At 37.9% G+C, this 18,812-nt stretch overlaps 1 protein-coding gene across 1 annotated transcript; it reads left to right on the top strand.

Annotated features, from left to right (window-relative positions):
* Nucleotides 1-273: 273 nt before the first annotated feature.
* Nucleotides 274-15,849, top strand: LOC139718544 (out at first protein-like). The gene is made up of 5 exons (XM_071630046.1): nt 274-637; nt 9,196-9,330; nt 10,331-10,508; nt 11,333-11,380; nt 15,539-15,849. The coding sequence occupies exons 1-5, from the start codon at nt 368-370 to the stop codon at nt 15,817-15,819; spliced, it is 912 nt and encodes a 303-aa protein (XP_071486147.1). The 5' UTR covers nt 274-367; the 3' UTR covers nt 15,820-15,849.
* The last annotated feature ends 2,963 nt before the right edge of the window (nt 15,850-18,812 follow it).

Raw genomic sequence — 18,812 nt, 5'->3', positions numbered from 1 at the left:
GGATTCAGTCGCTGATCTCTGGGCCGGTGGAGTAGGGTACGCTTCGGAGTTGGCTTCGGTAGAATTTCAGCGGCTTTACACGCGCGCGTTGACCGGGTCATCGTGTCATTATGTGCGTGCGTTGAATATCACCATCTTTAGGAGTACTTAGTACGCATAATCACCACACGTACTCTCGCTATGTGTACGCATACTGCTATACGGATACAGAGAACTAGTTAACTACGTATGTACATGTACTCTCATTCAATATGCGAGAGCCTTGACCCTTGTCCATGTCTGTGGGATACTAGGTGAAAAGGAGACATTAGTTTTCCACAATAAGTCAAGTTTCTACCAACTATGTGATTGCTGAAGAGTCTCCATCATGGAAGTTTGGAGGTGGAGAAGTACGCCATATGTGGGAGTGGACGTGTCAGCTAACTGTGCTCGTTTAATTCGTAATTCTCAAAGCCTTTTGACAGCCCTTGTTTTGCTCCTGCACATCGCCACCTCACAACTCGTCATCAATGTGAAGAACGATGGAGGGGACTTGGTCCAAGAAGCCATCAACGCAGACGTCAAACAGGATGTCATTTATTTACAGTTTCAAAAGCTTGATGGCACGCTGGTTAAGATGGTTATAGACTTCAAATCGGTAAGAAATAATCTGCAGGATGGTAATGAATGATATGTTTCATCGAATATCGAGTAAATTATGAGTAGAAACCTGTAAAAATGAAATGAAGATCTGAAGATTAGATAAAATTTCTACAAAAACAAAGTCACTACTCTCTATATAAATTTACCTACGCTTCTGCTGTTCTTGACTCTCTAGTTATCATGGTTGACAGTGCCACAGTGCCGCAGTGGTATTCAATTGAATTGGTATTACGATTAAACGTATCTAGAAATAGAATAACTTTAATGGAATTGAGCTGCGAATTTATTATTGTGAACTTGTGCTTGCTTGTGATGTGTGCTCTGCGCACAAATGTCAAATTTCACAATATTCTCAGACTCGCAGTCAGAGCTTGCAAACATACTAAATTTTAATTTCATAAATTCAATTCAAGTTGTGGATACCCTGAAGCATTGTCCGTCCATGTACCACTTGCATTCTACAGACTTTACAGTATACTCTCCTACCCTTGTGAGCGTGTCAGCAAAAAAACCAACAACAACAAAACAAAACAAAACAAAACAAAATACAAACCCCCGACCCCCAAAAACAAAACAAACAAACAAAATCTGAACAAAATTTCATCATTCCCCTTCAGCCTTACCATTGGCATTGGAGCTGGAGTTTGTGTACAATTAGTCTGGTAGGAATGGGGGGTCCCCATGCACCCCCCGAACACATTTTTTTAACTTACTTTTTTGTAACCCTTGGGGTGTCTAGTTAATGAATTTTTTTTGTTCCCAAGAAAAAATCGTGTCCCATGGGGGTCATTGGCGGCTATCTTGGCAGCCATCTTGGATTTTCAGGGAAAATCATTATCTTCCATAACTTTTGAACTGCACAGCATAAAATTATAAATAAAGCATTTCTGCAGGGTAAACATGACAAGAGGAATCGATTGCAATGGCTATTTACATGATTAAAGCAAGTCTGAAACAATTAAAAGCCTAAAACATGCAAATTTCGGTGTCATTTTCACCGAAAACTACCCAAATAGTTTAACTTTTGAATTACATAACATACAGGGACAAATAAAACAGTAATTCAGAGTTAATACGGCATGAGGAATCGTTTGAGAGAGTTATTTACATGATTAAAGCAAGTTACATACAAGAAAAGTCCAAACATGCGAGGAAAACCAGTGTCGTTTACTCTAGAAATATTCCCAAGTAGTCTATATATATACATATACATTGACAATCTCATATCTCCTAAGAGTAAACTAACCTCTTTTTCTTAACAGTCTGGTAGGAATGGGGGGTGGGGGGGGGGGGGGTCCCGTGCACCCTCCTTTTTGTATCCCTTAGGGTGTCTATTTGATTTTTTTTTTTTTGTCTCCAAGTGAAAATCGTGTCACATGGGGGTCATTGGCAGCCATCTTGGATTTGCGAGGAAAATCATTAGTTTCTATAACTTTTGAAGTTTCCAACATACAAGGAAAAATGAAACATTTTTCAGGGTAAATGTGACATGAGGAATCGATTGAGATGGTTATTTACATGATTAAAAAATGATTGATACAAGAAAAGTCCAAAATATGAAAAATTCTGTATCGGTTACACTGAAAAGTACCCAAATAGTTCAACTTTTGAACTATACACAACATACAGGGGACAAATAAAACATTTCTTCAGACGAAACACAGCATGAGGAATCAATTGAGATCGTCATTTACATGATGAAAGCAAATTTGATACAAGAAATGTCTCAAAAATGAAAAATTAAGTGCTGTTACTCTGGAAATGGCCCAAATATTTCATGCTACATACATGACAAATTGCATACCTCACAAAAGTGACTAACAACTCTGTCTTTAGATCATTGCCCAAATGGGCCTTTTTGTCCCCGCCGAACGAGTTCGAGCAGGGGACTATGAAACGGGCTCCGTACGTGTGTGTGTCCGTGTGTCCGTCCGTCCGTCCGTCCGTCCGTGTGTGCGTCCGTGTGTGATCAAAATCTTCAATTTGCTACTTCTCTGTCATTTATGAGCAAATTTTGATTCTGTTTGCTTTATATGATAGCACTACATGGGAGCTTTGAAACTTCTACACAGAATTTCAGTCGTGACCTTTGACCTTGACCTTTGACCTATATTGTACATTTTGCTACAAAATGCTACTCCTTCGCCATTTCTAACCCGATTTCGATTCCGTTTGCTTTATGTGATGGCGCTAGGTGAGGGCTTCAAAACTTCTACACAGAATTTTGACCTTTGACTTCTTTGACCTTTGACCTTGATTTTTGACCTGTATTGTACATTTTGCTACAAAATGCTACTCCTTCGCCATTTCTAACCCGATTTCGATTCCGTTTGCTTTATGTGATGGCACTAGGTGAGGGCTTCAAAACTTCTACACAGAATGTTGACCTTTGACTTCTTTGACCTTTGACCTTGATCTTTTGACCTGTATTGTACATTTTGCTACAAAATGCTACTTCCGGCGGGGACATATTTTACGCACCGCGTAATTTCTACTTTTCCTTGTTTGTTTTGTATCAAAAACATTAAATAGAATCTGAAGAGAAAATTAATTTCAAGCATTGTCACCCCTCACTTGGTGAAATAGAATAAGAATGTAAGCACTGTGGTACAAATTGTAATTCATATGCAAATACCCTTAAAAAGAGGTGACACATTGCATGATAATAATGCTGATCACAACACTTAAAAGTGACTAATGGACAAAGATAGAACTTGAACTGAAATTTAACACTCTTCGGGCGCATTCAATTTCGTTTCATTTTATATTTGAAACGAGTTTGAGTTGGGATATATTCAAGGAAACAATCACTGTGTCAAAATGTCGAGCCGATTCAAAAAATTTAGATGCCAAAATGGTTTCATTTATTCTCAGGTTAAAAAAGCAGTTCATTCAAATGTATTTGTTTAAAGTTTATTGTCCGAAAACAAAAAGAGAAACATTTCATTTGACAGGCGGAAATCTAGCCTGTGAATAGGGACTGTATATCAATGTGGATTGCTGCTACTTTGATTTAGAAATATTTGCATATGAATCGCTCTTGTGCTTACATCCTGTATGCATTCAATTCAAGTTCACATTGATTGGAATTAAGTTTCCTTTCGAATTCTGTTAAAAGTTGTCTGATATAAGACGCAATATTCAAGCTATTATCAAAAGACATAATGATATTTTGAAAGGGTTAGTCACATACCGATTAGTGATTGGCTGAACACAGTCACGTGATGGAAGTACATTCGTTATGTTCGCCCATGGGCGAACATTCTTGTAATGTTCTCCCATGGGAAAACATTTCCACGTGACAAATGACAGAATTAAGGCCTAGGACCGCACCGCACTTATAACCTCCCTCAATAGCATTTCAAACCCTTCGGGTGGAACATTGGGTATGTTCCCTCCGCCGCCAGTCATCATCTATATATTTCAACGTTTGTGACATGTGTATATGCTTTTCATGAAGTATGGAATTAACGTATATTGAAAAAATATAAAGTAACACAATATGACTTCACTTTTCTTAAAAAGTATTCTGAATGCTCATCCTGTGTAACTGTACAAACCACAGAAGTGGTTATGCGATATGTCAGGTTTTCATTTCACACTTCTTTAATTTCTATACCGGTAGTCATCATCAAAACGATCATTGTAATCAATGTCTGGCTCCTCTTCTTCATCCTCCTTCATTTCCTCAGTAATTTTCTGAAGCAAGTCAATGAGGGAAGTCGGAAAGATAGGGCCACTTGACCACACTGGCTCCATCATAACAAAGGCTACCTTCTGCCATCCTTGTCCAGAATCAAAGGAGTCATATACAGAGCACCAGAAGATTGGTTGGTCAGCTCTCTTTAAGATGGCAAGGCGATGGGTCACACATTTAATGTGTGGGATAAGGTTGTCTCTGCAAGGTGGGAGCATGAAGAAATCTACATTGTAGTTTGTCGTCATTTGTTCGCCCCCTTCCATCATCTGCTTTGGATGATGCTGCTGTAAGTAGACTTCTCCACCTCTTATGGTCATACATTAGGCATGTGAATGCTCCAATGTCTTCTGTCACCTCTTATTGGCTCTACAGACCACCCATCTCCAAGGTTTAAGTGGGGGACAAAAAACATTGGCACATTTCAAAGTCATGTTGTAAGATTTCAGCAGTGTTCATTATAATGTAATATTGAACAATTTACCACATTTCAGTAAAATATTGCAGAGATTATAATGTCATACTACTCTCTCCTGAATGCTGTATGGTACATGGGGTGGCTTTGTAGATTCTTTAGGGGTCCGACTTTGCCCCTGCTCTTGAAGGCACTTGTTACATCTTCCCCTGTAAACACATGTCGTCCAAGTATTGTGGTACAGTAGCCAGCTCCCTTTGATTCTGTATGCCAGTTCAACGACATTCACAATCTGGCAATGCTCGACAGTCCATTTATCAAGGAGGATAGTGAGGGTGACGGAGTAAGCACGGTGCAAGAAGATCAAGAAAATGTCTGTGTCTGGTGTCCTTACCACAGCTGCTTTGTACCCAAGCTTAATAGTGGCATACTCGAGGTAGAGCGCTACCCTAGTGTCCTTCTCCTGGTTAGACGGCAGCTCATGGATAGAGCTTATTGTCTCCTGGGATGAATAATTAGGTGAACAAAAAGAATGTAACAGGAATCACTTAAGCTTCAGAGAATGTGATTTCTGTTACATTCCTTTTGTTTACACAATGATATGTTCCAAGAGACAATGGCGCGATATCCATGAGTGACTGTCTAACCAGTATAAGGAGACGGACACCAGGGTCGTGCTCTACCTCAAGTGCGCTGCTAAACTTGGGTACAAGGTAGCTTTGGTGAGGAATCCAGACACACATTTTCTTGATCCCCTTGGTCCTTGCTTAATCCATTCTACAATGTAGTATCTTTCTTAATAAACGGACTGTCACGTATTGCCAGGTTGTCAATGTCAATTAACTTGCATTTATATAGAATCATCGGGAGCTCATATACTGTATACCAAAATACCTGGACTGTATGTGTTTACCGGGGAAGATGTAACAATTAAAGTGCCTTAATGGGTTGGGAAAAGTTGGACCCCTAAAGAATCTACAAAAGTCACCCCATATACCACATAGCATTCAGGTGAAAGTTGTTTGATTTCATGATTTCAGAAGTATTTTACTGAAATCTAATAAGTTGCTCAGTATTATATCATAATAAACACTACTAAAATCTTAGAATATGACTTTACAATATGCCAAGTTGAGTGTTTTTTCCTCACAAATCTTGGTGATGGGTGGTCTGTGGAGCCAGAGGTGACAGATGACATTGAAGCATTCACATGCCTAAAATGTATAGCGAGGCCCGGGAGAAGTCTATCATAATGGCGTTCGCAGCATCATGCTGAAACAGATGGTGGGAGAGGGCGAGCAACTGATGACCAAATCCAAGGTGAATTTCTCCTTGCTCCCACCTGGCAGAGGCAACCTTATTTCACACTTTCAATGTGTGAACCATGGGTACCACCTTGCCGTCTTCAAGCGATCTGACTAGCCAATCTTCTGGTGCGCTACCTCTTTAATCCTGGACAAAGGTGGCATAAGACAGCATTCGGTATCATGGATCCGGTGTGGTCAAGTGGCCCTATCCTTCCCACTTCCCTCATTGACTTGCTTCAGAAAGTTACTCCGTAGACGGAGGAGGATGAAGAGGAGGAGCCAGACATTGATTACAATGATCGTTTTGATGATGACTGGAAATTACAAGAAGTGTAAAACCAAAAGCTAACATAATTATGTTATCGATAACATATTATCGCTTACCGAATCTGTGGTTTGTATAATTGCATAGGATGAGAATTAAGAATATGTTAGACAAATTAAAGTCATAGAGAGAGAGTGGATTTCTGACTGTCAAGTGATTTGCATATGTTTATTTTCAGACAGGAAGGCTTTAAACAAATAAGTTTGAATGAACCATTTTTAACTTAATCTTAAATAAGTTTAATGATAACAATCTGACACCTAAATTGGTGAAACCGACAGAGCATTTTGGTACAGTGATTTCCTTTATGAAAATACACTTACTCAAACTCTTCAAATACAAAATTATATGAAATAGAAGATGCATACAAAAAGTGTTCAATTACATTTTAGGTTTGAATTTTGTCGATTAGTCACTTTCACATGTTATCAAAATTTGTATGTTCACCTCTTTCGATCTGCTTTTTTAGGGGTATCTGCATATGAATTGCCATCGTGCTTACATTTTTCATTTGATTTCAACAAGTGAGGCGTCAAAATGCTTGGAGTTGCATGTTGCATATTTTTTTTTGGATATACAAAACACCATATTTGAGCTATGATCTAAAGACAAAGTGCCAAGTCACTTTTGTGAAGTAGTTTGTCATGTATGTATACGGATTTTGGGTACTCTACGGTGTAAATGACACCAAATTTTTCGTATTTTGGACTTTTTGTATCAAACTTGCTTTAATCATATAAATAACCATCTCAATCGATTCCTCATGACACAGTTACCCTGAAGGAAATGATATATTTATCCCTGTATGTTGTGAAATTCAAAAGTTACAGAATTTACTGATTTTCCTCTCAAATCAAAAATGGCCGCCAATGACTCCCCCCCCCCCCCCCCCGACACGATTTTTACTTGGAAACAAAAAAAAAAAGAAAAATCATCAAATAGACACCATAAGGGATACAAAAATTTAGGGTGCATGAGGATCCCCCATTCCTAGACTTTAGTGGTTAGTCAATCATATTATGAGGTATAATTGTCATGTACAGTATGTATATGGACTATTTGGGCAGAGCAAACAACACTGGTTTTTTATTCGCATGTTTGGATTTTTCATGTATCATAATTGTTTTAATCATATAAATAACAATGCCAATCGATTCCTCATGCCAAATTTACCCTGGAGAAATTATTTATTTGTCCTTGTATATGTTGGAAAGTTCAAAAGTTATAGAAATTAATGATTTTCCTCGCAAATCCAAGATGGCTGCCAATTACCCCCATGTGACACGATTTTCACTTGGAGACAAAAAGAATCAAATAGACACCCTAAGGGATACAAAAAGGAGAGTGCATGGGACCCCCACCCCCCATTCCTACCAGACTGTTAAGAAAAAGAGGTTAGTTTACTCTTAGGAGATATGAGATTGTCATGTAGACTACTTGGGAATATTTCTAGAGTAAACGACACTGGTTTTCCTCACATGTTTGGACTTTTCTTGTATGTAACTTGCTTTAATCATGTAAATAACTCTAAAACGATTCCTCATGCCATATTAACTCTGAATTACTGTTTTATTTGTCCCTGTATGTTGTGTAATTCAAAAGTTAAACTATTTAGGTATTTTTCTTTGAAAATGACACCGAAATTTGCATATTTTTAGGCTTTTCTTGTTTCAGACTTGCTTTAATCACATAAATAACCATTGCAATCGATTCCTCGTTTAACGTTTACCCTGAAGAAATGCTTTATTTATAATTTTATGCTGTGTAGTTCAAAAGTTATGGAAGATAATGATTTTCCCTGAAAATCCAAGATGGCTGCCAAGATGGCCGCCAATGACCCCCATGGGACACGATTTTTTCTTGGGAACATAAAAATTCATTAACTAGACACCCTAAGGGTTACAAAAAAGTAAGTTAAAAAAATGTGTTCGGGGGGTGCATGGGGACCCCCATTCCTACCAGACTAAATACCTCCTGCCTGAAACTGAATGCTACATGTACTAGTAGCAGAGGTACAAAATCTTTGATGAGACCTTGCAGCCAGTTTCATGGCCTATGGAGTCGGGGAAGAATGACGTTAATGGTGGTACAGCAGGGTTCTCACTAACCTCGGGGCGCTCCTTGTAGTCCAGTACACAGTTATACTGTGGAACGCTTTGCGTTCGGCATTCGGGCTGTGTTTGAGGTTCTCACAAAGGGTAAATTAGATTACTTGAAGCTGGTGGGAATGCCCATGGTTTAATGTTTTTACACCTCTATAGGGCTCTGGTAAATAGATTGGTGTGGGTCTTGCCAAATCATGCTAAGACCTAACCCCAGGGCGCTCCTTGTACACAGTTATACTGTGGTCGCGTTGGGGCTGGTCGTAGTTAGATAAGACCTAGTCATGTATTATGTGAATGCTATTATTGTAGATCACCTATTGGTATTACCTGGTTTTTATGAGGCATAACACTCAGTTGTAGATATTATGTACATTGTACATCAAATACAGAAAGTTTGAGGAAAGGGACATGCAGTAAGAACTTGTAACTAAATAACCAGGTGTAAACAGGGAATGATTTTCCAACTCAAATTTGATTAGCAATTTCAGCTGATGAACAATATATTTTAAATGGTATCCTGCACACTTCTCTTCTATGGCAAAAAAAAAAAGAAAAGGAAAAGAAAAAAAAAAAAGATGGATCATGTAGCCATGGTGTAAAGATGCATAGCAAATTTCAATGCGATACTGGAAAAATTATTCCCTGGTAAAGGTTTCTTTTATACTCGCTGTGAAGATAATCTTGTCATTTATCTTCCTGTGCAGGAGGTGCGTATCTTCAAGACAATTGTCCTGGGAGAAGAGGAGCGGTTAGAAAGCCAAGTCCGCATTATGTGTTTCGTGACCAAATTTAGCAAGACAGAATTCATCTCATCGGATGCAATGTCAAAACTTCGACAGGTAAGTTGGACTTTCAGGATTACATGATTACTAATTAGAATCTTATGGACTGTTGTGTGCAAGAGAAATTACTGCAATGCTATTAGCATGCATGCTCAAATCTTGTTAATATTTCACTCGGATACAAAGAAGACATCCCTCACAATGAAGATGATTCAAATTCATGACAGTTTGATGACGTACAAGTGTGGCAGTATGCGTGTGATTGTCTTGCAGAAAAGACCTGTGAACTGCCAACTGGCAAGCACAAACTGCTGAGTAATTATGGTTTTCCTTACAGGTAGAAAGTGAAAGACTCAGAAAAGATTTGAATTGCATGGTCTACATAATTTTGTTGTATGCTAGCAGTGTGAAATACAGTTACTGTACATCTGAACAATTTTGCAGTATGAGGATTTGTTTGGTTAGTGTCTGTAAACTGTCAATATTCAATTTGATTTTGATCTCAACTAAGCCCTTGAACAAAGGGGATTTTTTTTTTTTTTTTTTTGTTTGGTAGGTGAGATTGATTTTATATCTTCATTGTGCTTTATTGAGACACCCCAAAACGAAGCATAACATTTTCAGAGGATATTTTATCTTTCTCATTATGAAATTTCTAGTTAATTCATGCAGAGCTTGAGAGAAATAGGTGTGTTGTGACCTTATGCAACTAAACACCATTTGACTCCCATGAACTTGAAATATTTGACTACCCAAGACAGGCCCCCCCCCCCCCCCCCCAATCCCCTGTTTGTGGCCCCTGCAGGATTGCCCCTGATTTATTAGATACTCGCAGACCAGCAAGAATGTCCCACCTGAGGCAAACCACCATAAACTGTACATGCTTACAGAAAGTGTATTTCTCCCTGATGCTTTTGGACACCTAAACATTAATTTGGGGCAATCATTCATTGTGATGTCATGATAACCAGCAAAACATATTCAGTTTACCTAAGTCTGATCTTCCTCTACATTATTAATGCCATTTGTATTCTTGTGTTGTTTTTTACTTGAGTAGAAAAACCCAGGCACCATTCGCAACCCAGAAGAAGACAAAGGAAGTGAGCTTCTAACCTTTGACCTTAGCATAAACTTGGACAATGCTGGGAGAATCAGTCCTCACATCCAGGAGACTTGCAAGGAGGCAAAGGGGAACATTTACACCAGGGAGGCGGACATCAAGGCCTGGTCTAAAGGTAAACAATACAAGGAATAGCTTACATTGTGTGAGTTAACACAGAGGTCCCATGGAATAGGATTCTAGTGCTGTAGTCTTGTGCCCTGATAGACAATGACTGAGTTAAAATGGTGCTGAAGACTGTTTTAAGATCTAAATATTCAAGAGGAGTGTCTGCTTTCTCTTTGGCATATTGTTGGATCTACCATCAGAATTTTATAAGGAGCTGATTTGATCTCCATGAGATCAGGTAGACTTGAGAGGGTTTGTTTGTAGCTATGGGTTAGTCTCTTTCCAATACCTTTCCTTTTTTGTGTGTGTGTAAGGAGAGGTATGTAGAATGGTAGGGAGACAAAAATGCTAACATATTCTGATTGAATCATAACTCCTAAATACACTGAAAATGATGTTTTATTCAGATCGTACATGAAAGCAAACTGTTGCAGACGTAAATACATTGATGGTGGTTGTATGATAAGATTTACTTCAAAATTCCTTGAAATCTGTGACCCCTTTTGAGTGATATTATATGAATGTATTTTCCTTCAAGTAGTCACCTTCATGTGAACTGCTTGTGTTTGTAGTATCCATATCAAGTTGTAATATTTTAAGAAAACAAAGTAGTTTCTGTTCTGTAAAAACATAAGCCAGCTAAAGATAAAAAAGAAAAGAAATAGCAAAAATTGCTTGAGGGCCATGAAAACATGGTCTCTGAAAGGGCCATGTGCAAGTGGTCAGCATCCTCTTTTGTACCTCTGTGAAATATTTTTATTAAAGTTCTGTAAAAATCCATTATAAAGATTTTATATTCCACTCTTTCCTACTCAAAATATTGATAAACAGGCAACAGAGCTGCTCTTCTCTACCCAAAGTGGGCCCATACTGTCAAGGGTACTGGTATAACTTTCTTGATTTCCCAAATGCTGGCTCTGTGTATGTATCGAGAGCAACCTGCGCCCACTTCTGCCTAAAATGCTTCCAGTACCCACTGGCTTTGCTGATTTTACTGTTAGTAATTTGATGCAATGTTCTCAGTGTTCATCATTTCTCATGCCATACATTTGTATTTTATGTGTGTCCATGGATTTTCATCGCTGCCTACACCCAACCATGCAGTAAAATGTCCTGTAATGTTGCATTGCACTGTATTGCATTTTGTACTCCGTTTGCCGTTGATCATACATACATGTAAATCAGTCTGAAAAGAGACTGATTTACATGTAACAAGCTACAGTAGCTTTGATAATACACTGCTGATATCAGTCCATAGTGACACTGTTGCCACATGCATAAAGCATGGACGTACATGTAGGGAGTACTTAGTCTTTCTCAAGACTGGATTTCTAATACAAACGAGATGAGTCGAAACAACAGCTGAAAGCAAGATTGACATGGCTTGATTGAAAACAAGGATAACAGCACTAGATGAAAGTGGCGATAGGGGTTTATTCATCATGTGTTATATAATCCTTTTGACTTTTCCCCCTTTCAGTTTAATCCAATTTCCTCCCTTTTAAAAAAAAAAGCCTTAAATATTGATCTGTTAAAAAAAGGAAATTAAGTGGAGAAAACCATAACTTTCTTTGATCTCCACAATGAATTGTTGAACAGTCAACATTTACAGTATCTTTGCTGAAGTTTGCTTCCACTGCATATTGGTTGCCTTTGTAATGATGTCATGTTTGCTTTGTTTCTTTAATTTTAATAGACTAAAAAACTGTGAATTATAATACCTTTTGAGTTGCCGTTTTCATTCTGAGTAAACATACCCATGTTTTTTTTTTGTAAATTAATTTGTACTTGTGGTTAGTACCATTTTGTATGATGACTGTGTTCTTAATATGATGCAAACTATCTGTGCTAAAAAACATCAGTGAAAGTTGCAACCAGTAAAGTTTGTTTCATTACTTCATCAGTCTTTATCATGAGGAAATGTCTAAATGTATTAGACTAGGCAGTTACTAGATGCCCCCTTAGGGCTAGGATCAAAATTTTGGCCAGTATTCCCATTTCGATCTGCTCTTTGAAAGTGCATGGTCAAATTTGCTACAAACTTGGCAGGTACAGTATTATTGCCAGTGTGATAGAATGTACAAATGGCCACCATGTCCCTCCTGGAGGCCCCTCCCCAAGTTTCCTACTTCTTCTTTGGTAATAGTCTGCAAAAATGCATAGAAGGTGAATTTGTGATACTGGGTGAGCGCGAGACCCACTGGGTCTCTTGTTCATTGCTTCAAACCATTTTGTGAGGAATGAAGTTCATGTTTCATCACTGCAATCATTGTCATTGCACTCCAGCACTCAGAGGCACTTTTATCTCCGGGAGCTGTTAGTTGAATTGCAGACGTTATGGTCTTGTGTCATTCTTTCTTTGTTTATCCATCCATAACTCTGAATTGTGTGTGCCAGGTATGAAACAGCATTGTGATCCATGGCGATTTGGTGGTCATGTGTGTGTGTCTACAGTGTACAATGTACCTTACTTATGATATGTGAGAAAGTTTGTTGAACCTTGGCCTGGATCTATAAGGTGAATACCTGATTCAGTTTCAGAAACAAAAGTTTGTACCATAGTCTGCACACATTTGCTTCTTGTTTTTATTCAGAAAAGTACTCTTTTCTTTTCTTTTTTTTTCTTAACGGGGAAAAAATAGTTCAGATAAAGACAAAATAATTCAGGTGGTGATATTCAGCCTTTGATGTTATGATCTACACCGTACAATGTATGTGCATTACAAGAGAAATACTGGAAGGCTTTTCATGTTTTTCTTTTAAAAATGAAACAGGAGTACAATGTGTAGTGAAGTTTACTTCCAACCAATTATATTTATTGCCCATTTCTGTTTAACCCGCTGAGGATGGGTCCAGAGTATACCGAAAAAGTGGAAATTTTCACGCATTTCGCGCAACCCGAAACTAGCGCGAAAATAAAAGCACGCGAATATTTTTGCTTGCCATATGTTCCAGTAGTTGATGTCTTGATTCCGCGGAATTAAAAACACGCGAAACTCTTCTTACCCGCCGATCGCGAAAAATAAGTCGAGCAAAAATATCCACTTTTACAGTACTCGGGCAAGTATCAGTGGGAAATGTGTTTTGTAGCAAAATCAGCTCGTCCTCAACAGGTTAAAAAAGAAAAGGATGCCAGTATTGCAGTACATCTCAATTGTATATTGTGATGTGTCTAAGCTGACTACTCCTAACACTGCAGAAATGAATGGCATTATCTTGTCTCTGTCAATGTATGATTTCATTCGCAGCCAAAGAACTCTTTTATTCTTAATTGCTGAATTGAACATGCTCTATCGTTTTTCTGCTGATAAAAGATGTTACTATATCCCAAACATGCACTTGCTCTTTACATTCATATTTTCAACTTTTCCTCCATTGTATCTTCAGCTAAGCATGGGAATGATACAACATCTATCATGTACTCAAATTTGCATTTCCTATATGAAGAAAAGCCTTGCAAGCTATACCCATCTTGCACAATCCCTCCTGTCTAGTCAAATTGTCATCTATCCCATTTCATACTTGTAACCTCTATCCGTTGCACACCTCTGACTGACATAAAAAAAAAGCTCTTTCCTATCTGCAATATGTTCCCCTCCAGAACTTATAAAACAACTGATCCATGCCTGTCAAAATTGCATGCGAATTATGTGATAGTGTAATTAGTATATGAATATGATCTGAATTTAAAGTCTACTTTACTTGGCTTTGTCATCTTACAATTTCTTATTCAAATTAGTGGAATTCAGGAGGTCGTAGGTTCGAATCCTTCTCGAGTATTGTATGTACGCCCATGATTTTTTATCATGGCTACTACTAAAACACTGATCAATTCAGTGCTTATTTACGTCGATGTTCGGCAATTTGTCAATCAGTTGCAATTACAATTTCTTTGTTTATTATTTATTTTTAGTGTTCATGTTTCTTTATTACTGTAAGAACATCCAACTTAGCCACTTGATTGCAAGTTTTTATTTGATCTTTTTTTTTATTGCAAGTTACATGATTTTGACTGAATCATTGTAACAGTTGTAAGCCTATTTTCACTATAATTAATCAGAGGTTTGTTAGTTTACACATCTCTTTGTACACCGTAACACCGTAACACATACTGAATACATTGTTCCATCATTATCTCCATCCCAATGTTGTATATCTTTGTTATCTGTGAAAGTCTTTCTAAATTATTACAAACCTTTGACTGAGATGGAAAGATATGTAAAACTCTTGCTACTGTGTAGAATTACACTGTATATACTTCAGAGAACATTATGTCAAAAGCCTGTCAAACAAGCCTACAGAGTACATGGTAACTCAGAGCCATGTGTAGTTAATGTGTGCCCTGCACTGACTACTGCTGCTCCTTTTCCTGTCTCTTCTTTCAAAAGCCTCTGATCTGGGACGTTGACACCTGTCCTAGTCTTGGGTCCAGTCTCCACTGCTTTTGTGTACAATGCATTTTATTCAAGATTTCAAACCTACTCTATGTCAGCACACCAGTCAGGCTGTTTTATTGTCCGTGCAAGGAGAGTTAGCAGGAGATGAAGAGAGGAATGATTTGTCTGTATTTTAATAATTGTTTGGTGTAAAATTGTAAGTCTTTTTTTGGTGTAATTGTTTATTTTATTATCATTTTTTTCTCCAAAATTGGAACTGTGCATGTTAACATTCAAGTGTGTCAATGAGCAGCTTGCTCATTGGTATAACTGTGGAACATAAACATGCATGCCTTAAGTTGCATGTATGTACTCAATGTGCAGACATTCCTTGGTTCATACTTTTTTTTTCTGTGCATTCTATCATTTTTGATGTTCCAATCATTTTATATTTTGCTGTGAAAGGGTAATCATTTGTCACCAAATGCTAATTTTTGCAATTTTGCTCAAGACCAGCATTGCTGTAGAAGCCTGCCACGGTGCTGTTGATACCAAGAGGTCGTAGATTTGTACATACTATTTGTATCAAATACTGCTTTTGATTTGTGAAGCTAATAATCAAACTGTATTGATAACTTTGTGTGGTGTCTGATTCCTACAGGTTCCAACCTGACCTACACATCTCTCATGAATGCAGTCCAGGCCCTACCTAGCTCTAGTTCCAGGCCCAGCTGTAGCACCATCCAAGACGTTCGGCTCCCCTGTACCTGCCGCCTGGAGGTCTGCATCGGCTGGTACCCGTGTGGTCTCAAGTACTGCCGTGGTAGGGACTCGGCGGGGAATGTTGTCAGCTACCGGTGTGGTATCAAGACCTGCAAACGTTGCCACTCTTTTGACTACCACGCTGAGCAGAAACAACACTGTCTGTGGGATGAGCCCTAGCCTGGGAGACAGAATGAGCCATATTGCATTTTTGGTAAGATGTCCCTCACCAAGTACAGTCCTAATCCCTACACTGTGTTTTGTTTCATGACATGTAGTTTGCAGTTTTTGATGTGAATTGTACCTTACAATTCAGGAATCTCTGAGGTGCCTGCTGTCTGTTTTCTGAGGGCTTTTACGATGTAAAAAATACTAAATTTATGTGTTACTTAGTAGAGGAAAGGGGTATCCTCAGTTGGACTTAGTTCATTCAGTAGTGTATGATAGTAATTGTTTAGAATCAGAATTCAATGTCAGTCTACCTAGAGCTCAATTTGTGCCTTCTTCCTGCTAGTTGCTTTGAGAGCTACAATCTGGAAGTTAGTACCGTAAAACATGATATTCTCGCAGCATGAAATTTTTGCGAATTGCCTCTAACATTCAATGCATATAGTGTAAACAAGAACTTTTGCGTGCATTTTAATTTCGTGAATCTTGGCTCTCGCAAAGTTCGCGAAATTAAAATTCACGCGAACATTCCTCGTTTTTCAGTAGTGAAGGTCATTTTAGAGATGTTCAGATCACTCTGATGCCAGTCTTAAAAGGCTTTGTCACAATTGAAACTTATTAATGTTTGTTCTTGTTTTTAGGTTGACTTGTGCATACAAGGAGGTACCCCTGCTACATCTAGAGTGACATCTTGCTTGATATGGAGCAGAGCTGTGTATAAAGGTGCTATATTGGCGGTGTACATAGCTATAAACATTATCATACAGTGATGAAGAGAAAGACTACTAGACTTGGACTGTAAGCTTCTACTTTGGAGTTGAATGGGTGATCTGCAGAGAATTGGAAAGTGCCTTGGTTGCTATCAAAGACAGGGTTGTGCTAGTGATATCTGCACTGGTATAACTTACTTCACAGCACAGCAAGTGACATGGACAAAATTTGACAAGGAGCTTACGTGTACAGTGCACTCCCATTATAACAAACACGGTTATAACAAAATTCTGGTTACAATGAAATCAAAATGCACGCTGCAACATTACCGGCTCTTTGTTTTTTATTGTTTATTCGTTAGGTTATAACAAAATTTCGATAAAACAAAAGAAAACTGCTGGTCCCGAGGACTTTGTTATAACGGGAGTCCACTGTATCGATGTTTGAAATCAGTTGCGATTGAAGAGGGAAGATACTTCACACTTGCATTGTTGCCAGCGTGGTGCAAGTGAAATCTTGTGTTAATTTTATAGATTGAATGACCATTACTGGAGGACGGAGTAGAATGAATTTTTCTTTGCACCTTGTTTCAGACACATCTGTTTATAAGAGGCTTGTAAGAATGATTGCTTCTTATTATGAGTATGCATGAGATTTTATTTCTTTCCGTAGATTAGGACATAATTGATTTTCCAGTGATAAAAAATTATTGCTGAAGCAAACTTTTCAACCATGTTCTTCATCCTAAAGATGACACGGCATGAGAAAATAAAAATGTGTTCAAAAAAGATTTTATACTTTTGTATGAATAATGTAATTCCTTGTGCAGCTGGCAGAGGAATACAGCTTCAAAATTTTGAACTGAAAAGTGGCTGCCATTGCACAATGACAACCCTATAAGTGTGTTGAGATTTCATTGGTAAAGTTCCAGGTTACCTTGATTATGTCATACAAATGTATGTTTTAAAAGTCATCAAGTTTAAGTCCTTTTAGGGCTCGAATTTCACCCTGATATCTACTGCTAGCAGTACTGTAAAAGTGGGAATTTTTGCAGTGTCGAAATTTTGGCACATTTCACGCAACATGAAACTAGTGTGAAAAAAAGCACACAAATGTTTTTGCTTCTCATATGTAATATTTCATCTCTTTCATTCCACAGAATTAAAAGCACATGAAATTCATTTTACTCGGCTGATCACAAAAAATTAGTGGCGTAAAAATTTCCACTTTTACAGTATAGTGAATTGTTCAATCATAGAAAATGGTACAGAACATGTCAAATCCTAATGTACTTGGCCCTGTTTGTCAAATTTGATACATTATAAATCACATGTACCTGAGTGAAATGAAACTACTTGCCAATGCTACACAGCCTCTCAATTGTCAAAATTACTGTGAACATCGTTTGAGATCTTTGAATGTTCTCAAGACTTTATGTTCAGCTCAGTATGATCAGGAAGATTTTGAACCAAGTTAGCTCTGAAGTTGAGTCAGGTCAGAGTTGTGGACGAGAACATTTTTACAGTATGGCTGTTACAAGCTCTACACCAATTGGTTTGGTTGATATAAGTTTGAAATGTAATATATACTTGAATAGTGTTGTTATGAGGATCACCTAACTTTGTGTAATATGTGTGCAGAAAATATTTTTGTATATTTATTAGCCATGTGAAGTGAAGGACCATACAAGTGTATTGTAAACCTACAATTGTAAGGGTTTTTGTCAGGTATGTATAAATGAAAGGTTTTGTTAACCATGGCTTGGACATGGTTACATCAAATCATAACCCGTCTGTACAAAAAGTGGATAACTACAGAATACTATCAATAAACAGCTCATGAAGGTTTTGCACTCATGAAGACTTTTCTTTTTCTTGATGTACTTGCCACTTTTTAAAAATAAGTACATGTACATGCATACCGATAAGATATCAGACAGCATCATTCAAACTACATTTGTACAGTAAACCCTGCACAACATGACTAGGGTAGGCCATCTTCTGTCTAGGGTATGCATGACACATTCTGGTCTTAGAATTCCATAGACCTTGAAACACTTCTATAATTGACTGGTACCTGACTTTGTGGTATGCAGAGTGGACTGTTGATCTGTGTGCTAATTTCTCCTTTAAAAGGAATGTGCTTGTTACTTATTAGGCTGAGTGTAGCATGTCAGCATTTGTATGACAAATAGACATCTTTAAAAGTAATATTGTTGTAACTACCTTTTCCTTGAAAATGTTGATTGCCCAGGTGATTGAATTGATTTGTAGAGATTTGTAAATACATCTCGT

The sequence above is a fragment of the Diadema antillarum genome, unplaced genomic scaffold (genome assembly GCF_040938485.1).
Source record: "Diadema antillarum isolate AM-2024a unplaced genomic scaffold, OU_Dant_1.0 scf00000001, whole genome shotgun sequence".
NCBI lineage: Eukaryota > Metazoa > Echinodermata > Echinoidea > Diadematoida > Diadematidae > Diadema > Diadema antillarum.
This window is presented reverse-complemented; position numbering and strand designations above follow the sequence as displayed.

Excerpts from the sequence above, each read along its gene's own strand:
- LOC139718544 (XM_071630046.1), top strand. The coding sequence starts at position 368 with ATGGAAGTTTGGAGGTGGAGAAGTACGCCATATGTGGGAGTGGACGTG. Across the intron at positions 638-9,195 it reads TGGTTATAGACTTCAAATCG|GAGGTGCGTATCTTCAAGAC; the intron begins GTAAGAAATAAT and ends CTTCCTGTGCAG. Across the intron at positions 9,331-10,330 it reads CAATGTCAAAACTTCGACAG|AAAAACCCAGGCACCATTCG; the intron begins GTAAGTTGGACT and ends TTACTTGAGTAG.